Raw genomic sequence first — 26339 nt, 5'->3', positions numbered from 1 at the left:
TGGTGGATAGATGAAAGGGAGGATAGATAGATAGATGGGTGGATGCATAAGAGGAAAGGCTAGATTAAAATAGAGATATAGTCAGGGTGTGCAGCGTAGGCCGTCCATGTCTCCATAATCAAACCGAGTGGTGGAGGATGAAGGAGACATGGATGAACAGGGGAAGGGGGGACTGATGGTAACCTTTTATGAACTTCCAGGCACTTAAGGATAAGATGGAGTCAGAAGGAAAGAGCGGAGGGATGGAGAGAAAGATGATTTGGGTTTGCAATGTTGTGTAAAACACAAGAGTGTGTCAGTTTGAACACAGGTCGGAGGATGGAGGAGGTTTGACAACAGCTGCTCATGAGTGGGACTGTATTCAGAGGCAATCAGAGAACTGACTGTTTAGAATGCAGGGGTGTCAAACATACGGCCCACCAACCAAAACCAACCCACCGAAGGGTCCAACACAGCCTGAGGGATGAATATGTGAAATTCAGGAATTACACTGAAGATAATAACAATCGAGGATGTTACAATCATTTTAGTTCAGAGGTCACATGCAGCCAAATTGGATCTCTTGTTTTTTTACTTTTAACCCCCCCACCCCCTACCTCTCAAGGAGCCATTGCTCTTTGATCAGGCTGCATTTGTAAATAAGAATCTGTTTTTAATTGATTGCCTGGCTAAATAAAGGTTAAATAAACTGAATAAATCTCAAATGGATCAGACCAGTAAAATACTATCATAGTGACCTATAAACTAGAAAAGCACTCGGACCTCCGCCAAGGCAGGTCAGCCCCCCCCCCCCCCCCCCCCACACACACACACACACACACACACACACACACCACCACCCCCACCAAAATTTAATCATTTGTTCCTTGTGCCAGTACCAACATTTCCTGAAAATTTCATCAAAATTCATTTCATCAAAATCCGTCCATAACTTTTTGAGTTATCTTGCTAACTAACCAACAAACAAACAAACAAACAAACTCTGATGAAAACATAATCTCCGCCGTTGCTTGGCGGAGGTAATAATGACAACTACAAATTTTGACTTTGTTTTACTGTAAAAAAGTAAAATTGCATAAAAATGTTTACATTTTCAAACTATTCCTTCACAAAAAATGTGAATAATCTGAACAAATATCAACAACCTGAAATGTCTGAGAAGTCTGTGCAGTTTTACCAATATTCTGCCTGTTATTAAATGTTTTGTGTATTTGTCAGTGTTGGGAGTAACGTGTTACAAAACTAATGCATTACAGTAACAGATTACTTTATTTGCGGTTACACAGTAGTGTAAGGCATTACCAATCAATTTTAAGGAGTAATTTACTCGGTACATGTTCAGTAGTGCTTCAGTTACAACACACTTTTGACCCATAATTTAACTGCTCAAATGTAAACAAACAAAACAAAAAACAGTATGACTGTGAAACCTTAAGGAATCCAAAATGCGTCAGTAAAGTTGTATTTTGTGTTGGTGTTCAGCCCATGGGTGAAGACGGCAGAAGACAGTCCATTGGCCACGTGGACATATGCTCATTACTAACCATAACCCTGCTTTACAGAAGCTAGTTAGCATTAGCATGACCCCTGTGATCAGCAATGACAAGGTAAGCTAACGTTTCTATGACTAGTTACAACTCTTTATTGGTTTCTTGGCCCCACCCCGTTTGAACATGTAAAATGTTGAAAAAAATTTAAGCGTTCCTGCTGGGATTCGAACATCGTAGACCGTAGCGTTACTTACTGAGCTATCTGTCCACATGTACTTTGGAGCAAATTTATGCGTCCCAAGGCTCTCCTATCTCTTCTAACGGGTAGGTGGGTGGGTGGGTAGGTGGGGGTTATTATTTGACTTTGGGGGGGTTGGGCTCTACTGTGCATGTGCCATTTATGACAAGAGTCTGTATGTAACTCCAAAGTAATACAGGAGTCATGTAACGCATTTTAATTCTGAGACAGTAACATTATAAGGTAAGGAATTACTTTGAAATCACAGTAACAAGTAATCTGTAATGGATTACAGTTTGGAAGTAACTAGCTCAACACTCATATTTGTAGATCCACTGTGATCTGTAAGTTATAATGCATATGTGTAAATGATAAACTGAGGCAGAATATTATTAAAATTGCACTTATTTTTCCTCAGAAATTTCAGGTTGTTCATGTTATTCACCTTTTTTGAGGAATAATGTGTAGATGTAAACACTGTTAGAATGTAATTTGACTTTTTTCACTGTTATTGTTTGACAGGTTCGGCCCAGTTGAGATCACATTGGGCTGAATGTGGCCCCTAAAGTAAAATGAGTTTGACACCCTTGTCTTAAGGCAATTTATTCAGTGTTTTTATGGCACCACAGACGCCTTATATTTCACAGAAGAGGTGATTTTAGACTGATTTTCATATTATTCATTATTAATGATTCATATTAGAGCTGCATATTCATATATAAAGTGTAACATGCAGAAATTATGACTCCTGCTCTTACAAGATTAAAGGCCTGGACACTGTATACGCTGATACTCACATAATAAAACCACTGAGTTAACCTTCTGGTATCCAGGTGAGCATATTATGCACATTTTGCACTTCATGTTATGAAAATAAAAGGTCTTATTATTTTTCAAAATTTGTATTATGTCAGAATTCAAAAGATGTTCATTTTTGGAGGATTTTTTTTTTTTTTTAATTCTGACCCAGCCACTAAAATTAGCATAATGTAAACAATGTTAAATTACTACACAAAGTAAAAAAATGTGCAACAACACATTTTAGCATTTAACACAAAAAATAATAATGCATATTAACTAATGTTGATGTTAATCATTGACATATGCCAGGCTGCAACAATCAAAAAATAAGCAATTTTTATTAAGTATATTGGAAAGAAGTTTTATGTCTTTGTTTGTTTGTTTTTTTGCATCAAAAATATGGTTTGTTTACATTACAAACATGGCATTACATAAAATTATGAAGGTTATTGAGTATTGGTGTTTTTGCTTACAGCTCAAGTTGATGAAATACAAAAAAAAATTGAAAAAGTTACACACAAACTGTATGAAAAACATTTTGTCATTATTACAACACCGTGGTGTTTAGAAGGACCTCTATGGAGGGGGGATCCTCAGAGGAACCAAAAAGTAAAGAAGTTGAAAGGAATTTTACCCCCGTATCCACCCATTTATTAAAATGTTCTCCCTTTATACATGATTTGAGATAATTGTGTAAATGTTCTGTTTTAAAGAGTCGACTCTACAACAAAAGCTTCACTTTAACATCATGAAAGGCCTGGTTCTGCTACGAAACACAGAAGTCTGAGCAGGAGGAAGGCGAGGTGGAAAGGAGGTCTCCATCAGGTGGAGACTTTTAAAGAGAGGGCATTGATCCTGTGTAATGAAGTAAAATTAGTGCAAATTACTCTAACTGCCTAATATTTCATTTTAAATAACACGCCACTCCGGGATATAATCTCAGTGATAAAGTGTGACTTTGAAATCTGGAAGTGTTTTTCTGTGTTCGCCTTCACACAGGCCGCTTTTGTAAGTGTATTTAGAAAGAGCGCATTTTGGAGATGAAATTGCACGTAAGTGTTTTGCTTTAGATCCGTATCTATGTAACAGTCATGTGAAACTCCACTGAATACAAACTCCTATTAGGGTAGAAAGTTCAAAGTGGTCCCTGGAAAACGTCCCCGTTCACACTGTTAATGAAGACACAGTGTGAAAGTTAATCATTTGAGCAGCTCTCTGGCTCTTAAAGGGTCTTTTTTGGACTTTTGTGCTCATGTCTTAGTGTTATTTCTGTCTGGTATGAAAGCAGGAGGTGTTCAGGGATTGAGCAAATTCATTGTTCGGTCTTCGGTAAATCTGGCAACCAGGTGAGATGGCAGTGTGCACCATGGTAACTATGGTGTTTCTTCCAGTACAATCACTTCCAAAAATGTGCAATAAATCTGCAAAATGTGAATTATGTGCAATAAGTCGTGCAATGATCTTCTGTTCAGCAATAACAAGGCAATATTTATTCCATATTTACCCAAATATAAATGCACTATTTTTATTTCATAGATACTGTTTTCATAAGTAATTATACTGAGAATATTGTTAATAATGGGTCTATTCATATTTTTATGTCGATTTTTCATTTCTTATTCTACTTAGCTCTATTTTTATCTTTTTTTTTTAATCTTATATTCTATTTTCTTATCTTTAGTTTTTATAATTTAATATTCACTCTATTATTTTCTGAAGTATTGTTTTTTTTATTAATAATGTTGCACTGGAGTAGCACTATTAATTTCATTGAACACACAATGACAATAAAGGCTATTCTATTCTATTCTATTCTATTCAAATTTATTTTAGCTTATTCTATTCTACTTTATTCTATTCTATTCTGTTGTATTTTATTCTACTTTATTCTCTTCTTTTTTATTTCATTCTATTCTATTCAGATTTATTTTATCCTATTTTATTCTATTTTATTCTATTCTATTTTATTTTACTTTATTCTATTCTACTTAATTTTATTCTACTTTATTCTGTTGTATTTTATTTAATTCTACTTTATTCTATTCTATTCTATTCTATTCTATTCTATTCTATTCTTCTCTCGTACCTAAAATTACTGCTCCACTAAATGCTCTGAAAACCTGAGGAAAATCCTGCACAAAACCAAAAACACATTAAGTTTCATGTAAACAAAGAACAGCAGAAAACAATTATCTCCACTCTTTAACTCCCTCTATTTTACCCACAATCCACCAGTCACACACTCACCTCAACAGGCCAAAGCCGATCTTCTTACTCTTCTTTTCCGTCTCCTCAGGCTCCTCCACTTTCTTCTTCTCTTTTTCCTTGTCTTTTCCTTTCTTCTTGTCTTTCTTCTTCGTTTTCCCTTTCTTCTTCTTGTCTTTTTTGTTTTTCTCCTCCAGTTGGTCTCCTGTTCCCTGACGGGATGAGCTGCTCGCAGGGGTGTCACGACCGGAACTTGGCTCTGAACCATCATCTAGAAGAAGAAGGAGAAGAAAAACAAGAAAAAGAAAAAGGGAGAAGAAGAAGGAGAAGAAAGAGAAGAGGAGAACAAGAATGAGATAAAGAAGAAAAAGAAGATAGAGAAAAAGAAGAGGAAGGAGAAGAAGAGGAAGACGAAAAAGATGAAGAAGATGAAGAAGAAGGAGAAGAAAAATAACAAGAAAAAGGAGTAGGAGATGATGATGATGATGATGATGAAGAAAGAGGAGAAGATGAAAAAAGAAGAATGAGATAAAGAGGATGAAGAATAAGAACAAAAACAAAAAGAATAGGAGGATGACGAAGGAGAAGAACACCAAGATGAGGAAGGAGGAGAAGAAGGAGAAGAACAAGAAGAAGATGAAGATTAAGAAGAAAAGAAAGAGGAAAAAGAAGAAAAAGGGGAAGATGAAAAAAGAGAAGAATAAGACAAAAAAGACGGAGGAGAAGATGGAGAAGAAGATTATGAAAAAAGAGGAGATAAAGAAGAAGATGAAGACAAGATAAAGAAGATGAAGAAAGAGAGGACAAAGAAGATGAAGAAGAAGAAGAAGAAAAAAGAGAAGGAGATGAAGAAGATGAAGAAGGAGAAAATGGAGAAGAAGAAAAAGGAGAAGATGAAGACAGAGAAGAGATGAAGAGGAAGGACAAGAAAAAGGAAGAGGAGAAAAGAAGAAGAACAAAAACAAGAAAAAGGAGTAGGAGATGATGGTGATGATGATGATGATGATGAAGAAGAGAAGAATAAGAAGATGAAGAGAAAAAGAATGCGATAAAGATGAACAAAAACAAAAGATGAAGGAGGAGAAGAAGAACATGAAGGATGAGAAAAAGGAGAAGATGAAGATTAAGAAGAAAAGAAAGGAAAAAGAAGAAAAAGGAGAAGATGAAGGTGAAGAAGCAGTAGATGAATACTTGTAACTTCCCTTTCATACATATTTTGTTGTGTTGGTGTCACTGTTGGTCTTATTTTATTTCTCATCTTTTACAACTGAGGTGTCGTCTTTCTCACCGCTGCTGAGGTCTACATTTATAAATACTTTCACAGAACAATCTCCCTCAGTTTTAATTAGGAAAGTTAATTTTGGAAAGACACTTGTTTGCAGTGATCAGATCCCATACAATAACTCACAAATAAATAATTTTTAAAAATCCCTTAAATCCTAAAGTACAAAAGCCCAGAGTGACACTTTCACAGAACAGTGTCTGTGCTCCACATCAGATTTATTAACTTTAGAGTGAATTTGTCTCAGTAATTCACAGTAAAACAAAGACAAAAATGTTCAAAGCATCCACTGTGATGCTTCATTACTCTGTGCGACAGACTGAAGGCCTGGCCTTGAATAACAACGATAACACAAAACAAAGCAGCGCGCGCACACACACAAACCACTAATCAGATTTCATAAGATAATGAAACCAAATTAGTAACTTCAATTAAGACGCTCCTTTGTGTGAATATTCACTTCTTTGCGAACACTGTCTCTGTGGAGCCTCATATTGTTATTGTGTCCGTGTTTATCTGGTTCTGTTGGATTATTTAACACGGTGGTCAACAACATGCACCGTGTGGACAAAAGTATGTGGACACGTTGAATTCAGGTGTTTCTTTTCTAACAGGGGTCTGGGATACAAAACAATAATGACTAATGTCAGAATGTAGTTTTATATTGGGATAAATATTAAGTGACTTAAGAAACTGAATGCAGACTAATTTGTGTTAATATTTTACACTCAACAAAAATATAAACGTACCACTTTTGTTTTTGCTCCCATTTTTCATGAGCTGAACTCAAAGATCTAAAACTTTTTCTATGTACACACAAGTTTATTTCTCTCAAATATTGTTCACAAATCTGTCTAAATTTGTGTTTGTGAACACTTCTTCTTTGCTGAGATAATCCATCCACCTCACAGGTGTGGCATATCAAGATGCTGATTAGACAGCATGATTTTTGCACAGGTGTGCCTTAGGCTGGCCACAATAAAAGGCCACTCCAAAATGTGCAGTTTTATCACACAGCACAATACCACAGATGTCACAAGTTTTGAGGGAATATGCACTGGTCATGCTGACTTCAGGAATGTCCACCAGAGCTTTTGCCTGTGAATTGAATGTTCGTTTCTCTACCATCAGCCATCTCCAAAGGTGTTTCAGAGAATTCATGAAGAAGACTGTGCGAGGAAAATGGTGGTCACACCAAATACTGACTGGTTTTCTGACCCCCCTGGACCACCCAATACAGTAAAACTGCACATTTTAGAGTGGCCTTTTATTGTGGCCAGCCTAAGTCACACCTGTGCAATAATCCTGCTGTCTAATCAGCATCTTGATCTGCCACACCTGTGAGGTGGATGGATTATCTCAGCAAAGGACAAAGGAGAAGTGCTCACTAACACAGATTTAGACAAATTTATGAACAATATTTGAGAGAAATAGGCCTTTTGTGTACATAGAAAAAGTTTTAGATCTTTGAGTTCAGCTCATGAAAAATGGAGCAAAAACAAAAGTGGTGCATTTATATTTTTGTTGAGTGTATTTGCTGCAACTTCAGGTAATTCAAAAGGTGGGAGTAGGAGAAGCATAAATAAGCCTCTGGCTTCAGCTTCTTCCTTTTTCGGTTACCAGTTGTGTAAATTGTATGTTCTTTACATGCATGTGTTTTGTACATAACCAAAGTAAAAAAAAATTCATTCATGTCATTGCTTTAGTTAGTTTGGTTTAAATTGTTATCTTTGCTTCCAAAATGCCTGCTCAAATCTATGCTCTGTCTGTAAATAATAATCTTCTACCACAACTAACCAGCTACTTTCTTCACATTTCACTGAGGAAGAAAAATCTACCATTAAACTTTAAAGGAATAGTGATGTTTTTATCTCAAGCTGTATCTTACAGCTGTAGACATGATGTGTCCCAACATTTTTGTCCATATAGTTTTGAAACATCAATATTTCCTTAAAGTTTAATGGGAGATTTTTCTTCCTCAGTGAGATGTGAAGAAAGTAGATGGTTAGTTGTGGTAGAAAATTATTATTTTCAGTCAGAGCATGAAAAATATTTTAGACATTTAGAGGAAGAACATTTAAAATCATAGCCATGGACAAAAAAAAAGAGAGAAATTCAGTCAAAAGCATCTCTGAGGCGTTTTGGAAGCAAAGATAATTTAAACCAAACTAATCAATACAATGATATTCATCCCAATATAAAACTATATTCTGACATTAGTCATTATTGTTTTGTATCCCAGACCCCTGTTAGAAAAGAAACACCTGAATCCAACGTGTCCACATACTTTTGTCCATATAATGTATTTGTGTTTGTCCATAAAACAGGTGTTGCCTATGTCACCTACAGCTGCAGTTACTAGAACTGTTGGTCACACACACATATGAGGACAGCCAGAGAAAGACAGAGACAACAAGAAAAGCACTGAGAGAGCGCAGACCTCCACCAAGACAGATCTGCCCCCCCAACCCCCCACCCCCCCATTACACCAAAATCTAATCATTTCTTCCTTGTGCCAGTATCAACATTTCCTGAAAATTTCATGAAAATCCGTCCATAACTTTTTTGAATTATCTTGCCAACAAACAAACACGCACGCAAACACACAAAGCGAAGTGATCACAATACCTCCTGGCGGAGGTAATGACAGAAGCTCTCCAGCCTCCATCCCAGCTGACGCAAGGCGTCACAGCCAGTGACTCAAAGGCCTATTGAATCACACTCCTGACAAATGAATTCAATGGAAACTGTGAAGAGCTGAGGTTTTAGCTGGTTTCAGTCCAGGAAGCCAAACAATGCATCAGCTAAACACGAGTTCTGACTAATAATCCTGTACTTAAAGCTGCAGGAGCCAAAATCTGGGAAAAAAAACAAACAAACAACAAAGTCTATATGAGAATAGACATACATATTCCAAACATATTCGTCAAACCACAGAGTAGATCAGTAAGTCAGCAATTGGTCATTACATATGTTAATCATCAGTTTAACTCCCTCCCTCTCTGAAACCCCTCCCCTGATTAGCCAAAGTCTGCATCACAGCCTGAAAACAAAGTCTAGAGAAGAGGGAAGAAGTCTTGGTTCTTTGTTTAGTCTTGGTTTAGACTAATCTGTGTTCTGACCTTGTTTGTTGAATTCAAACAGATCTTTAGTTCAGTTATTGACGACACAAAACTGAACAGAAAACAGAGGATTAGTGGTTTCACTGTGGCTGTTTTCAGTCTAAAAACAGAGCTAAGCTAACAGAACTAAGCTAACAGAACTATAATGTAAACTATCAGCCATTTTAAGACACAGTGTTATTTTGAGCGACTGTGAAAATAAGCTTCAATGACTTTTAGTGTGAAGTTCTTGCACTTTTTTTCCATGTCAGCTTTGCTATTGTATGATTATTTACTTATGTATTTATTTATTCTTAATTTTTTTCTTCTTCTCTCTTCTTCTTTCTTTCATATTTTATTCTTATTCAAGGAAAATGTTATTGTACTTTTAGAATGTAAGCCCCTTTTTATGTATTTTCCTGTAACCGTTCAGCCTCAGCATTTTTTCCTCTATCTGTCATTATTTAACAGTTTTCTTCCAGTATATTATCAGTACTTTTCTTTGTTTTATTATGTTGGTCATTTGTTCAGGACAACAGATGGAAATTAGCTCCTCTGCTAAATCTGGTGCACAAATCTTGGTCTTTGTAACTAATTCCAATACACACTGTCCTGTAACTAAATGAATACTAAAATACTTGATGATACCGTAATACAGATGTGTAGAAACAATATCAGTTTATTTTATCCACCTTTTCATTTAGTTTTAACGTTATACTGGTTTTACTAACTTTTAGTCTGTTAAAACCATCTCTTAGCTTGTTTTTGTCAAGTTAAGTCTGATTTAACCATTAAATAGTTTGGTTTTACTATCTCTTAGACACATTTTAACAAATTTTCTGTCTGTTTTAACATCTTTTAGTTTACTTTCACCATCTTTTTTACTGGTTCTACCCAGTTTTTGTCTGCTAAAACCATCTCTTAGTTTGTTTTTACCAATTTAAGTCTGATTTAACCATTACATAGTTTGGTTTTACAATCTTTTAGACTTATTTTTCTGTATTTTCTGTGTTTTAACATCTTTCCATTTAGTTTCACCACCTTTATACTGGTTTTGCCCTATTTTTGTCTGTTAAAACCATGTCTTGGTTTGGTTTAATATACTTTAGTAATAATAAGTGCCTATGAGTTTTAGTTTGAAGAAAAAAAACTTGACAATACCATAATACAGATGTGTGTAAACAATGAGCTTTGTACTTTATTCAGTGACTGATACAGTTTGTGGATCTGAAGGATTGATTCATTGGTGGTTTTTGCAGCTGTGGGTGTGTCCTGAATTAATTATTAAGTATCTGTACTACATATCACTGCTTTAACACCAGCAAAATGTTAATGTGGAGACTAATACTCCATCTCTAAGACTCTGACAGAAACAAGATGTAAAGTATTAACATTATCAAACTGCACCAATGTACAGAGAGAGGAACTTCAGTGCACTTCAAACTGTTTTGTGTCAATTATCAGCAGCTCTCAAAGTGTTGAACATTACGAGAGATGGTGACAGATGTGGCCGCTGCGTGTGCGTTGTGTTGACGTGGCCTATTAGTCCTATCCTGTGCGAGTGTAGTGATCTGAAACAGCCCGACTCATTACTCTGGTGGTGACTGATAAGAGTTTGCTGCTAATAACACGGCTGGGAATTGAAGCGCACCTCCCAGAGCAACAAAACCGAGCTGCTACCATTTAACTCCCGGATAAATATTTAAAGCGAAAACCCAAATGGACACAGAATCTTCTACTGTGGAAAAAAGAAAACTCTGTAATGCTTATATGTGTCGACAGTCTTAATTGCCTCAGAGTTCCTGGTCTGGACTAGTGCTTGTTTGAAGAAATCGTTGGTTGTTTCTCTTAAACCGAGCAGACTTAAACTGTGAGAATACTGGATATTGTAAAACAGTAGAGGTGTTACTGGTGGAAGGGAGGATATGAGATGGAATACTCTGATGAGGATCTGACGGGTTAAAGCAGGAGTGTTAAACTCACTTTAGTTCAGGTTCCACATTCAGCCCAATATGAGCTCCAGTAAAATAATAACATAATAACCTATAAATAATGACAACTCCAAACTTTTCTCTATGTTTTAGGGTGAAAAACATTAGAAAATTAAAGTAAAAGCTAAAAAAAAAAATACACTGTGAAAATGTTTACATCTACAAACTATCATTTAAAAAATATGAATAACATGAACTGGAAAGTTCTTAAGAAAAATATGTGCGTTTTAACAATAGTATACCTCAGTTTATCATTTACACATGTACATTATAACTTACAGATCATATTATACTATACTATACTGAACTACAATACACAATACGATATTATACTATACTACACTATTCTGTACCATATTATACTATTCCATACTGTATCGTACTATACTATACCATACTATACTATACTATACTACACTACAATGCACTATACCATATTATACTATATTATACTATACTGCACTATAATATATTGCAAATACTATACTGTACTATAATATATTGTACTAGACTATACTATACTGTACTGTACTATACTACACTACACTACAATGCACTATACCATATTATACTATATTATGCTACACTACACTATAATATACTGCGCTATACTATACTATAATATACTATGTTATATTGTAATATACTATACTATAATATACTGTCCTATACTATACTATACTATACTGTCCTATACTATACCGTAATATACAATACTATATTGTACTATACTATTCTATAATGTAAAATACTATACAATGCTATACCATACTATATTATACTACACTGCACTATACAATATTATACTATACTATACAATACTATACTGCACTACATTACACTATACTATACAATATTATACTATACTACACTATACTCTACCGTACTACGCTATATTACAATACACTATACTATACTCAACTATACTATATTATATTATTCTACACTATACTGTACTATACTATACCATAGAATACTAATACTATACTGTACAATAATATACTATACTACACTACAATACACTATACTATACAATACTGTATTGTACTATACTATACTGTATTGTACTATACAATAATATAACTTTTTTAATACTTTGAGCTGTTGAGGAGCTGCCAGAGCTACTAGGTATTTTGACGAAAGCCTGGTTCTTAATTTTTCCCCCTGAAACAAAAACCAAACAGAACCACTGGTCTGGATTATCTAATTCTTCTACAATTTGGTAAAGTCTTTGCTTAATAAATGTTAGACAAAACTTTAAAGAGTAAACAGACATGGTACAATGGATATGTGAGGAATTGTGAGTTGAAACTGAAAATAAATTCTGAAGACATGTGAGACCTGTTTGTATGAGCTGATGTTAAAATTCTTCAGTGAAATTACACTGTAGATGTGACACATAAAGATGGATTAAATATGAGCTCATCTATTTGTTTATTCATGTGGGACATTTTATTGTAAGGTGAGATGATAAAGATGCATGAAATGACCCAAAACATGGACAAACTCAGACTTTCCAAAGATTGTTTATACTTTGACAAGAGCTCAAACTCATCCTTTTCATTTTAGAACAAAGGCTCATTTAATGGATATTTGAGAACTGTAATAAAACTTCAAACTCATCGTGAATCTCTGACCTCCCTTCATGTACATTTTTGAGTCATAACATTCTGCTCTGATGAAAAACTGAGGTTTGGATTTATTTTGGCTTTTACTCTCTATGATGTCCCCCTTTAAAAAATGCACAGGGGTAACAGTATTGTTACTGCAACTCGACTCCACAGTCTCAGCTTCCAGTTCTGTCGACCACAATACACATTTCATGACTATTTTTGGTCACAGAAGCCATTGTTTTAAGTGAAGTGTTTTTATTCTGGTTTATTTATTTATATGAAAGTTATCGATAAAGTTAAACTGCATTAATAGGGTCTTTTTTAGTGGCTTAAAGGTTCAATATTTAACATATGAACATCGTCGTGGAGTTTGTGTCAAGTTTGGAGCTGCTCATTTGTTACAGATTTTCAGCCAAAATTTATATGCTCAATCCTGTGTTCTTTAATGCATCGTGTGCAACAGTAGCTACCATTAGCTTAGAAATAGAGTGAGCTCATATTAACAAAAGACCTGCTCCCAGCATGATACAAATGAGTATGTGCAAATAGTCCTTGTTAAACCTTTATAAAATCCATAAAAGTTTTTGCCATTTTTGTCATATTCACACCCATCTGCTCTAAGAAAACATATAAACCCACAAACAAAAGAACACCATGTGAACTGAATACAAGTATGGTTCATTCATTTGTTATTCCGTATTCAGTTTTTCTTTCCACTGTATAGCTAAAAAACAGTCCAATGTTTCATTTTAAGTTTAAAGTTTTTCTGATTTTGTTTAAAAAAAAAAAAAAAAAGAACAAAATTTTAAAAAGAGCCAGAAATGTAGCTTTTCTGATTTTATTTTGAAACAAAATAACCAATAAACAAACCATACACGGATTGAAATGAAATAGGATTTGAGTCTGACTTGATTTGTGGAGTTGAGAAAACCATTACAATTCAAACACAGAGATATAGATGGAGCCTATTTGTCAGTAGTGAGCAACATTTAGAATCTAAAGAGCAACATCTGACCCCAAAGCGAAAAAATAAAAAATAAAAAATCTGCCTGGGGCCATAAAAAAAAAAAAAAAAATTAACTGTCTTTTATAATACATTGAATTCATTGAAGTCTTACCTTACCTTAACCTCTACTCCTCAGTCACTTTTTTACTTTGCATTGCCAATACAATAATGCAATGTTTGATGCAGTTATGAATTTATGTAACTATAGTACAGAAGTTAATTTTAGCATGTGTAGGCTTGTATAAAAAAAAGACTAATTTTGCAAAAATGAGAAATGAATTTATTCTTTTGAGTGGCAAAGAACAGGAGGTCCAAATGTAGCATATAATATCAATTTTGGTTGATAAAATGTTAAAAAGAAGCTTTTAATCTGTGTAAAAGCTTCGCATTTTTACAATTATACAATGTAAGAATGGCTTTAGCTATGGTAATAACAGCAAAATGTTCAAATGTTTAAAAATAATTGTTATTCACTTCTATACGTTGCAAAATTTTTTGACAAAACCACACGTAGCCACTGTTTAATCACCTATGAATTGCAGATAACATAAAAGTGGCACTATTGTTTCAACACCTGGAACTAAAACCACACCCTACCTTTCATCTCCATGTCTCTTACCGTCATCATCCTCTGGTGGTCCATCATAGGATTTATCAATAGCTGCTCGGAAGCTTTCGTTGCAGCCCCGTCCTCTGACCATGTTGGGCCGTGGTCGATGGAAGGGCAGGAGTTCGTTTTTCCTGTTAACCTCCGACATGGCGGTCTGGAGACTCTCCAACGAGCTGGACTTCTTCAAACCCAGGGTTGGGCCGAGTTCCACTGGGGTTGACGGAGCTAAAGGACACACACACGCAAAAAAAAAAAAAAAAAAAAAAAAAACACTCAAGGATAAGATTCATGAAGACAACATCAGGGTTAAACTTTGAAGAACAAAGCCACGGAGGGACAAAAAAAAAAAAGAAGGAAACATGATGCAGTTAACTATGGTGTTGTTGAATTTGTGATGGATGCGAGGTTTGTTTCACTGATACTAGCTTTCCATCCATCATCACAAGTATACTGTAAGAAGTATTACCAAGGGTAGGAGGGAGGGATAGACAGGAAAGAATGATGAAGACAAGAGCGATAGATGAGAAGACAGTGGCGGTATTCAAGAGAGAATACGGCAGACATTTTCTGCAGATAAGGGGTGAAACTTCACAATTTCAAAAAGCTCAGCGGTGGTGAGAAAAAATAGTTCCAATGTCCCTGTATCTCACTGGTATGTTCTATCAAGCATCAATCCCCAGTTGAATGTGTGAGGTTGTCAGGTTCAGTCTCTATGTTCCAGTCCTGTGGTCTGGATGAAGGAGATCAATCTAACAATAGAAGTGGGTGGTACTTTAACTGGAGGAGAACTCAATTAATTCAATCAAAGTCCATATATGACTTCTATCAGTAATCAGTAGGAACTATATTGATATCTGTAACCATTTACATATTATAAGCCATCAACATGTGGACCATTAGAGGTAAAGGCAAATTTATAATACTAGCGGCATTGTACCCGTGGTGCCATTATACAATAGCGCCCTCGCATGGTGCAACAGCGGCATTGCACCCATACGCCCTCCCGTGTTGCAACATCGGGACACCGGGACACACGTCGGACACAGAACGTCCATTATAGCAGGATTTCAAAAATTCGTCCAAAATTCAAAATTTCTCAAAACTGTGAAAATATTATATAGACACTGTCCCAAGGAAGATGCATATAAAATTTGAAATGAATCCAACCAGTAGTTTTGAGAAGAAGATTGCTGAAATGTAGACATTAGTGATGTTAAGTTTGACCCTTCAAGTTTACTCAAGGTCAAAGGTCATGGACTCAAATGAAACTCCATTTATGACTTCCTATCAGTGATCAATAGTAACTATACTGATAATTGTAACCATTTCCATTTTATAAGCCGTTAAAATATGGACCATTATAAGAAAAGTCACATTTTTAATAATTTTTTTAAAAATCATTGAAAATTCAAAAATCTAAACATCTCAAAACTGTGAAACACACTTGTAAACATTGTCCCAAGGAACATACATATAAAACTGTAAATGAATCCAACCAGTAGTTTTGGGGATAAAAAATATTGTTGAAATCTACACATTAGTGACCTGGAGTTTGACTCTTCAAGTTCACTCAAGGTCAAAGGTCATGGACTTAAATGAAAGTCCATATATGACTTCCTATCAGTGTTCAATAGGAACTATATTGATATCTCTAACTATTTACATGTTATAAGCCCTAAAAATATGGACCATTAAATAAGCTCAAAAATCTAAGTATCTCAAAACCGTGAACAAACGACGCAGAAATTGAACCAGAGAAGGAATCTGACCAGTAATTTTGTCAGAGAAGATTTTGGAAGAAATTGCTCACGAAGGCAACACCAGCCTTCACAATAGCTCCTGGCCTATCAGCCCCTACACAACTGCACAAGATTGGGTGTTTGAGGCCACTTAGCAATTGTTGCTATGCTGCTGCTGTGGAAACCCATCTCATGCTGGCTGCTGGAGTCGGACTAAGTTCAGCTTCCACACCGCTGCGACGTCCCTCATCGGCAAAGATCGGTAATTGCGAAAGAAAACAGGGAGAGAGAGTAATGTGGTTTTCCGTTGCATGCACCACCTGAAGCGGGATGACATTGCAGGTGGGAACCTACCTCTGGGGAACACCACGGTGGCAGGAAGGAAGACAGAGAATAATGGGAAGAGGAGAGGGAGGCTGGGCGTTCTGCCAGCTCAAAATACTGGTAATCCTCAACTCACACACTCAGACTCACACAGGAATGCATTTTGGATTCCTTGCCGGCTCTGGCTTGTCGATATGATGCCACTGTGATTCATGATAGCTAAACCTGCATCACTTTAGCTAATGATTCCCTATACACACCACTGCTCTGGGTGGAGGTGGAGGTGGTGGTGGGTAGGGTGGGGTGTTTTGTCAGAGCAAAGGAGATGAGAGGGCTGATGTGACTTACACATCTATTTAAACAACCATCAGCCGAGCACATGGAAACATAAAGATAAAGAGTCTTGTAATGCACATGGAGTGTATGCACATACATAATGTACATCAGCTGCAGCTCCGAGATGAAAATATATGAAAAAACATGTTATTTTCTAATCCCAGTGCAAGAAGCAAAAGGTCAAATTCCCTCTACACTGCAAGATCTGCAAAGTTTGAGGTTAATTGCAGTCGGTTTAAGGATCTTAAGAGTCTTACATGGAGGAGCATCTGCAAACTTGACTTTTTTTTGCAAAGAGTTTGGTTGTAGGATGAAATAAATAGCAGGATAAATAGTGCAACGGACACTGGCTGATGAGCACGTATCCACGTACTCACACGCTTGATATCACACACAAAGTAGTTTGCTGTGAGAAGCAGGATTTGTGTCATAAATGTAATTACAGCTGTCCAGTTGGAAGATGATAGAATTAAGCTGCTTTTAAAGAGAGAGAGAGAGAGAGAGAGAGAGAGAGAGAGGGTGACAGGCAAGACAAGAGTGGGGAGAAAAAAAAAATGGTTTGAGGAGAAGATATAAGAGTGAGGGGGTTGGTGGAGTAAAACAGACGCTGAGAGGATGCTATAGAAAGAGAAACAAAGAATGTGAGGCTGGAAATGAAGGAAAGATGATAGAAGTGACAAAAAGAGAAAGAAAGAAACGGAGAGGAGGGGAGAGGGAAGAAAGGGAAGTGGAAAAAATGAAGTAAAAAAACTCAAAACAAAACACAAAGATAAAGAGTGCCAAGATATCCCAAGGCTATTTTGTTGGCAGGAAGGCAGCGTGCTACTTTCAAAGTCAAAATTACACCAAGGAGCGGCTTAGCAGCGGGCTGCAGCAACAAAGCCAGCTGATTAACAACAGCTCCGACTTCCACTGCATCTATTCGCTCTTTAAAAGCTCTGTGAGACAGACTCCACTCAGTGTCTGCTTTCTATTTTTTCCGACAGACAGAAGCAGGGTTTTCCACTGAAGACAAACTAAAGTTCTCTCTCGGCTCCTCCTGTACACATGTACTCACCAAACCGACCACTGCAATAGGATCTGACTTTAAATACAAAGATGTGATTTTATGCAACGCATTCTAATGACAGTAGTCGCTTTTCCATTGGACATCTGTGCAAAACTTTACTAATACTTACTAAATGTAATGTAAAAAACAGAAGTGCGTAATGTCGTTTTTTCCATTAAATCACAAATGTGATGATTTGTTTATTTATCGCAAGATGACACGAGAAGTCATCACATAAACATGGCGACGAATGGAAATATGGTGTTGATTTACAGATATATTCATTATTATTATATATTACCCCTCTATCTCGTACTAAATCTAAAAATTATTGGGTTTCCTGGTGTGTCCACACATACCGAGACATGTTTCTTCTTCTTCGCTTGTTGTAACATCCGCCAACATCCGTTTTTTTTAATTCACCTGACTCTAGTTGTGAAAAAAGGTCTTTCCATTGCAGTTTTGCGTGATATACCATTTGCGCTACGCCTGAAAAACCACCTCTTGCCAGCGCAAAAACTTTCAATCAAAAAATGAGACTTTTGGCGAAATTGACGTTTTTCCATTAGGTAAATTTTTATGCGCAAGTTATATTTGCACAATTTGAGGGTCAATGGAAAAGCGACTAGTGATATGGAAGCAAGTTAACAAAACACAGCGATAATTACCTCAATTATTTGTGTGCCACTTAAATTTGTTTTATGTAGTATTGATATTCCAAACTCTCACCAGCACAGGGAAGTCCGACATCAGAACACACTTATTTTTACTAAAACCACCAATGAATCAACGCTATGTTTCCACAGACTGTATCAGTGACTGAACAGAGTATAAAGCTCATTGTTTACACAGTCTGCATTATGGTATCATCAAGTTCTCTTCTAAAACTAAAACTCAGTTGGTCAAACTAACACTGTGTTTTAAAACACAATCCAATACAATCCAATACACTGGCATCTTTGGCAGAACTTCACAGCTCTTTATTCTAAACACTAATGATAATTTCAGGTAATTCATTCATTCATTCATTTTCTGAATTCGTTTTATCCTCACTAGGGTCACGGGGGTCGCTTGGAGCCCATCCCAGCTACATAGGGGCGAAGGCGGGGTACACCCTGGACAAGTCGCCAGTTCATCGCAGGGCTGACATATCGAGACAAACAATCACTCTCACATTCACACCTATGGGCAATTTTAGATTAACCAATTAACCTATCAGTGCATGTCTTTGGATGGTGGGAGGAAGCCGGAGTACCCGGAGAGAGCCCATGCAGACACGGGGAGAACATGCAAACTCCACACAGAAAGGTCCCACCCCCGATGACTGGTGTTGGAATCGAACCCAGGACCTTCTTGCTGTGAGGCACGAGTGCTAACCACTGCACCACCGTGTCGGCCAATTTCAGGTAATATTTTTCTATATTTAAAGAAGTGATATTCTGTTTTTTTTTGTTTTTTTTTTGTTTTTTATGCATTTATGCAATTATGCATTTTCTAACATTTCCCTGTGGTCTCCATAAACTCTAAATGCTCTGCTTGGGTCTGAATTCTTCATTCATTCAACTCCACAGGTCCATCTTCAACCCTATTTCTGAGTAATGACACCAGAAAGGTGCTTTGGAGCGCTGTCCCTTTAAATGCACATGAGCCACTTCAGGCCCCGCCCCCTCCAGGTCATTGGCCGTGCTGCTCTGTCCTGTTCAACCAACAACTGAACATTTTAGGTAATGGGCTCCAAGTTTGGACATATTTTCAGTTTTTACTACAACCTCTGCTGCTGACAAACAATTATGTCGTACTGGATAAATGTTCGTCGGAAGTCTGGACCTTATATTTGCAAATGTACGTAACTAGTTACAAAGTGAAACAAATTAAGCAGGAATTGAAACAGGTTGTAGAAATCCACTCGATTTTTGCCTAAATTAATATAAAGATAGCTTTGCAGCACCCGGAGGGTTCAAATTCAAACTGTATGAACTATTAGGGTCCAAATACACAAATAAATGAACCACAGACTAATAAAAGTGGGTTTAGACAAATATGAGTGCTTTAAAAGTAGGAATACCACATATAGATGCTTTAATTGTCATCTCAGCTTTCAGTATCACTCTGAAAATGCACTTCTTGTTCCGTATGGTTGAGCACGTCCACTACACAAAGCCTTTTGAAAATGAATCCATTACGGAGAATACAAGTGATTAGTCCAGAGAGCGAGACAGAAACAAATTGCCTCCCCCTCTACATGCCCTCTCTGTGTCTCAAGCATCATACAATATATAGTAGAGTACATGTCAGTGATTAGAGGGTACAGACTGATATGGATAAATGGCGAGACTGGCGAGAAGCGACAGCACTGACCATCTCCTGATTACTGCTCGCTGTTATTTATTTATTTAGACCAGGAGAGACGGAAGAAGGTCAAAGGTCGTTCGATATACAGAGAGGCAGCCAAGAGACGCAAATACAATGAAATGTCACAGAGCGCTAAACACAGCAGACAGAGTAGGACACGAGGTAAGAAAACAAAGAGCGGGGGACAAAACACTGACGGAATCAATTATGTGTATGACGTAAATATGTTGATTTGGAGGAATGCATTGTAAATTATGGCAAATTGATGCTGAAAATTAGACTTTAACCCAAATATGTCAAGAAGTGAATGGATATTTATCTTTTGTTTCAGACAAGAATGCCACAAAAGACTCGATAGCGCGCATGTACAAACCTATAAAATTAAACTAAGTAGATTCCTGGTAATGTTAGTGGAAGCAGCCGTTCGCAAATAAATAATACAAGTGCATTTCTAACGATCAGCACCGGCCATTTTAGTAAATCACACACAGCATTATAGGGCAGTTAATGTCGGGGTATCGTAAACAACACCTTTTCTAATTAGGCCTGAACGGCATAAATCCTAAAGATGCAAGAGTCGACATCAGCGGAGAGAAACTTCAGGATTTGTCTGATGAAATCTTAAGAACGATCGGTAATTACAGCTATCAATTATCTCAACATCGACTGATCAGAAGATAATTAATAGTTAATTTTTAGCTCCGAACTTAAAAAATCAATATGGATTTCCTTCTTCTAATGTGCTTAAATGATGTTTGCCCTGCTTGTTTGTGACATTAGTCAACTAATTTCCAAGCTAACAGTATCTAGTACTGTCACTGCTGCTGCTGTAGAGGAGCAGAACGGTGGCATTGTGCATTTTGTTAACAAGCATAAGAGTTTTTGCAAAAATAAAATATAAAAAAATTCAAACACCACATGAATGTTTAATGATATTTTCCAGTATCAGTATCCTGTATAATATAAAATGTGTTTTCACCGATGGCAAATTCAGATGTTTATCTGTTGTGTTATTTTGAAGGTTTTGTTCATATATATTTTTATGATTGGATCTGTGTTTATTCAAAGATAATGTGATGAAGAGTAGAAAGAGTTTGGAATAGCCATTATTTTTAGATTTCTACCAAACATTTCTTCATGAAGAGGGATAACCTGGAAGGTTGGAGAATCAGCTTGTGAGCAAAGAGTTGCTTGTTCAACTCCTGGACCAGCAGAGAAAGTATTGGGAGATGTGCCCTTGAGCAACACACTTAACCCCCCCATTTGCACCCCTGATATGGCAACCCACTGCTCCTAGTTTGCAGTGTGTGATGCTCCTCCATGTTCAGGGAAGGAAGGAAGGAAGGAAGGAAGAAAGGACGGGTGGGTAGACAGACAGACCGATAGACAGATCGATCGATCGATCGATAGATAGATAGATAGATAGATAGACTTTATTTATCCCAAACTGGGAAATTACAGAGTAGCAGCAGCATGACACACATTCAGTAACAATATAAAACCACAGCAAACCGGAGTAAAGACAAATAAAACGTAAGAGCAAACATTATACACTGTACACTATAAATTAGAAGTATAAAAAGATCTGTGTAGAATCTGGATAATAACTGTCGTGCTGAAATAGAACTGTAAGGTGCAAAACAAGTTGAAATATTCCAACCGGGAATGTGTTGGCAACAGAAGTCCTTTTTCCTTTTCCACTGGACATATGTGCAAAACTTCATCGACATTTACTACATGTCAAAAAAACAGAACGGTGTAATGTCAGTTTTTATACTAAATCACAAATGCGATGATTTATTTATTACCGCGAGATGTCATGAGAAGTCATTCCATAAACATGTCGAGGAACGTAAATGTGTTGTTTTGAATCTAGAATGTTCGTTACTCCTCTATCTCGTACTAAATTATAAAATGATTTGGTTTCCTCATGTCTCCACATATACTGCGACATGTCTGTTTTAAAACTCTCTTGTTTTAACATCCATCAACATCCATTTTTTTTGTTCACGTGACTCTAGATGAGCAAAAAGGTCTTTCCTTTGCAGTTTTGCACAATATACAAAATGGAATGAAATATGCTAAAAACGACTTCTTGCATGTGCAAAAACTTTTCACTGTCGTTTTTCCGTTAGGCAAATTTTTATGTGCAACAATAATAATATTATAATAATAATACATTTTATTCGGTGGCGCCTTTCAAGTCTCCCAAGGTCACATTACACACAATAAAAAGCATAAAAAAACAACATCTAACAATTAAAACAAAACATTACAATATAACATAAGTTATATTTGTACAATTTGAGGGTCAGTGGAAAAGCGACTAGAGAGATTTTAGCTTAGAAAAATCAACTAGCATAATACAGATTCTGGATACAATAAAAAAATTACATATTGAACCATTAAAATCAGCACAAAAGCAAAAGATGTTAACTACTGAATTTTGTGTCTGAGGATGGTTTTAACAAAAAAAAAGTAGCATGAATGAACATCACACATGGACACTGACATAGTGGTCCTCCTGTGACAAGTCTATTTATCAAACCACCACAGACAAACAGGTAGGTTTCATGTTAAATTATCGCCAAGTGAAAAAGGCGCCGCAGAGACCAGAACGCAATAAAAAACCAAGAGGAAGATAAAGGAAGAAGGGGATGGAAATACGAGAGATGCGACTCTCTGAAGACAGAGTTTTGGCAGAGTCTTGTCAGTGTGTGACTGTTGTCAAAGTCAAAGTTCCACCAGGGACAGATTCAGACAATGGACCGCACCAGCCTCCCTCAGCTTCACACACATACACAACCCGGCCCCGTGACGCAAACACAAACACACACATGCATTTTCACCGAGACGCTGTTCGTCCTAAGCTGCTCTGACTGTTTGTCAGCCACTAAGCCTGAATGGCGTTGGCAAGCCAGTAACCGAGAGCACAGACAGAGTGTGTTAGTGGTGGGTGGAGGAAGGAAAATTAGACAAAACAAAGACAATAAACCAGAAAATGACAACAAAAACCGACAAGCATCCTGGATATGGAGCACTTTTTTTTATAATACCAGCACAATATGGATATGTTTGAGCCCTCAGATTATAGAGTATTTCAATATTTTAGGAGTACAGCTAACTACATAAACATTAGTCAATGACAGACAACTGATTGATTAAAGGAGTGATATTTTGCTTCTTTTTTTTTTAAATGTTATTCTTCATTTTCCAACATTTCTCTGTGGTCTCCATAAACTGTAAATGCTCTGCTTGGCTCTGAATTCTTCATTCATTCAACTCCACAGGTCCATCTTTAACCCTATTTCTGAGTAATGACACCAGAAAGGTGGTTTGGAGCGCTGGCCCTTTAAATGCACATGAGCCACTTCAGGCCCCGCCCCCTCCAGGTTATTGGCTGTGCTGCTCTGTCCCGTTCAACCAACAACTGAACATTTTAGGTAATGGGCTCCAAGTTTGGACATATTTTCAGTATGGACTACAACCGCTGCTGCTGACAAACAATTATGGTTTACTCTGAGAAATGTTCGTCTGAAGTCTGGACCTTATATGTGCAAATGTCGTGATGTAACTAGTTGTAAAACATAACAAATTAAGCAAGAATTCAAACAGGTTGTAGAAATCCACTGGATTTTTGCCCAAATGAATATAAAGATAGCTTTGCAGCAGCTGGAGGGGTCAAATTAAAACTTTATGAACTATTAGGGTCCAAATACACAAATAAATGAACCACAGACTAAGAAAAGTGGGTTTAGAGAAATATGAGCCCTTTATACTCAAACACCACTCCATTAGTCATGAAATTCCATCGAGTGGGCAAGAAATCCAAAGTGTGAGATTTTTCTGAGAAGGTAAAAGACAAATCCATAGGGGTAAAATACCCACTTTACAGGTAAATAAAAAGATTAGTGACTTATATTCTAATATTAGACCAGAAAAATATATATTACAATTATAATACATACTACAGTCAGAGCAAGAAAAATATTTTAGAAATTTAGAGGTAGAACATTTAACCTCCTCAGACCCAGCTATGGGTTTTCTGTCCATATTTGTGGACTAGAGTTTCACAACTTTATACAAAAAAAAGAAAAGAAAACTGTCCACCACAAAGGACATTCCATAAAAATTAAAAAAAAAACTGCATCTGAAAAAACTGTTGCATCATGATGTTTCCAATATAGGCACTTATTTAATAAAAAAACAAAAAAGCCGGTACTTTGCTGACATTTCCTGGGTCTCAGGAGGTTAAAATGATGGTCATGGATAAAAAAAAAAAAAAAAAAGAAAAAAAAAAAAAAAGAAAAATCAATGTTGAGAGAAATGAAATGAAATTGTTATCTTTGCTTCCAAAATGCCTCAGATGGTTTTATAAACTATAGGGACAAAAGTATTGGGACACATCATGTCTACAGCTGTAAGATGTCCTGTTCATGATGATTTGAGATAAAAACATCCATATTTCCTTAAAAATTTAATGGGAGCTTTTTCTTCTTCAGTGAGATGTGAAGAAAGTAGATGGTTAGTTGTGGTAGAAAATAATTATTTCCAGTCAGAGTATGAAAAATATTTTTGGAATCTAGAGGAAGAACATTTAAATAAAATAAAATCAATGTGGAAAGAAATGAAGTCAAAAACATCTCTGATTCATTTTGGAGGCAAAGACAACAATTTAAATCAAACTAACCAATGCAATGATATTTATCCAATAATATAAAACCATATTCTGACATTAGTCATTATTGTTTTGTATCCCAGACCCCTGTTAGAAAAGAAACACCTGAATTCAACTTGTCCACATACTTTTGTCCACATAGCGTAAGATAAAACTTTACTTCTACCAGTGGAGAAATTCTCTGGTTAAGGATGAAGTCCAAAAACCAAACAAATAATACAAAAAATAACAATCGCCTTCAATATATCATGTTAGGATTTCCATCTGTTTAACACACATCTAAAACGCTGAATAACTGCAGATGCACATGCGTACGAGCCGTCTTCGTCCACTTGTCGTCGTCCCTGTGGGTATTTATTCCTCACATTTATTTTCACACGGAAACGTCTCTCATGTGCTGATACCGGTACTAACAGACTCTATTCATCACCAAAGGAAAACACGGTGGAAGAAACACAGCTGCAACCGTTTGTTCCACGACTCGTCAGCAGTTTTCACTGTCCTATTTAAAGTGGCACGAGGAGGGAATGATCCTCCAGTACAAAGACGTGGACTCCGCTCTGTTGGCTCTGTCTTTTCTTCACTCTCACACAACTGTCACTGCGTCTTCACTGGCTTCTAATTGGAATCCCTCTGCTGTGGCTTTATTTATTTATTGCAACCATTCCCATACTTGCTGATATTGTATCTTGTGAGTTTTTCTTTTTCCCGCAGCTGACGTTTTATTATTCATTATTGAAATGATTGTGCTCATATTTATCAACGTCGCCACAAAAACGTCAAGCACGTCTGAAACAACACAGATTTTCAGACGATTCATAAATATGGGGTTTTATTTACAGCATGAGTGTCAAACACATTCAGCCCAATTTGATCTCAAAAGGGTGGAACCAGTATAATAATAGCATAATAACCTATAAATAATGACAAGTCCAAATTTTTGTCTTTGCTTCAGTGCAAAAAAAAATTACTTGTGAACAACTTAATAACTTTTAAATATGAAAATATTCGCATTTAAAAACTATCCTTTCCCCCCAAAAAATGAATAACCTGAAAAAACTTGAATTTCTTAAGAAAAATAAGTGCAATTTTAACAATATTATGCCTCAACTTATCATTTATACATGTGCATTATGGATCAGATCTACAAATGCAAAAAAAACATTTAGTAACAGGCAGAATATTGTAAAAATTGCACTTAATTTTCTTTAGACATTTCAGGTTGTTCCTGTTTGTGCAGGTTATTCACATTTTATTTGTTAAAAGATAGTTTGTTAATGCAAATATTTTCATTTTTGCATTAAAGTTTGGAGTTGTCATTATTTATAGCCATAATGTAATTTTTTTTCACATCAAATGAAGAAGAAAATTCATAGTTGTCATTACTTATAGGTTATTATGATATTATTTTGCTTAAGATCACATTGGTCTGTAGGGAAGAGGATTAGGGCCACTGGAAAAAAATAAGAAAATTAAGGTCCAACACAATTTTTTTATTAGTATTCTGAGAAAAGTCAGAGTTCTG

At 36.3% G+C, this 26339-nt stretch overlaps 1 protein-coding gene across 4 annotated transcripts in view; it reads right to left on the bottom strand.

Moving 5' to 3' along the window:
* Positions 1–26339, bottom strand: part of LOC115412167 (partitioning defective 3 homolog B-like) — a 387150-nt gene that overhangs the window by 176181 nt on the left and 184630 nt on the right. For all 4 annotated transcript variants that reach the window (XM_030124503.1, XM_030124504.1, XM_030124506.1 and 1 more), the window contains exons 18-19: positions 14347–14562; positions 4777–5005 (exon numbers count right to left, since the gene is read on the bottom strand). In XM_030124503.1, the coding sequence (XP_029980363.1) occupies positions 4777–5005; positions 14347–14562 (445 nt within the window). The remainder of the gene's footprint in view (positions 1–4776; positions 5006–14346; positions 14563–26339) is intronic.

The sequence above is a fragment of the Sphaeramia orbicularis genome, chromosome 21 (genome assembly GCF_902148855.1).
Source record: "Sphaeramia orbicularis chromosome 21, fSphaOr1.1, whole genome shotgun sequence".
In the NCBI taxonomy this organism is placed as follows: Eukaryota; Metazoa; Chordata; class Actinopteri; order Kurtiformes; family Apogonidae; genus Sphaeramia; species Sphaeramia orbicularis.
Note: the sequence above shows the minus strand (reverse complement) of the source record. Positions and strands in the feature narration are given on the sequence as shown.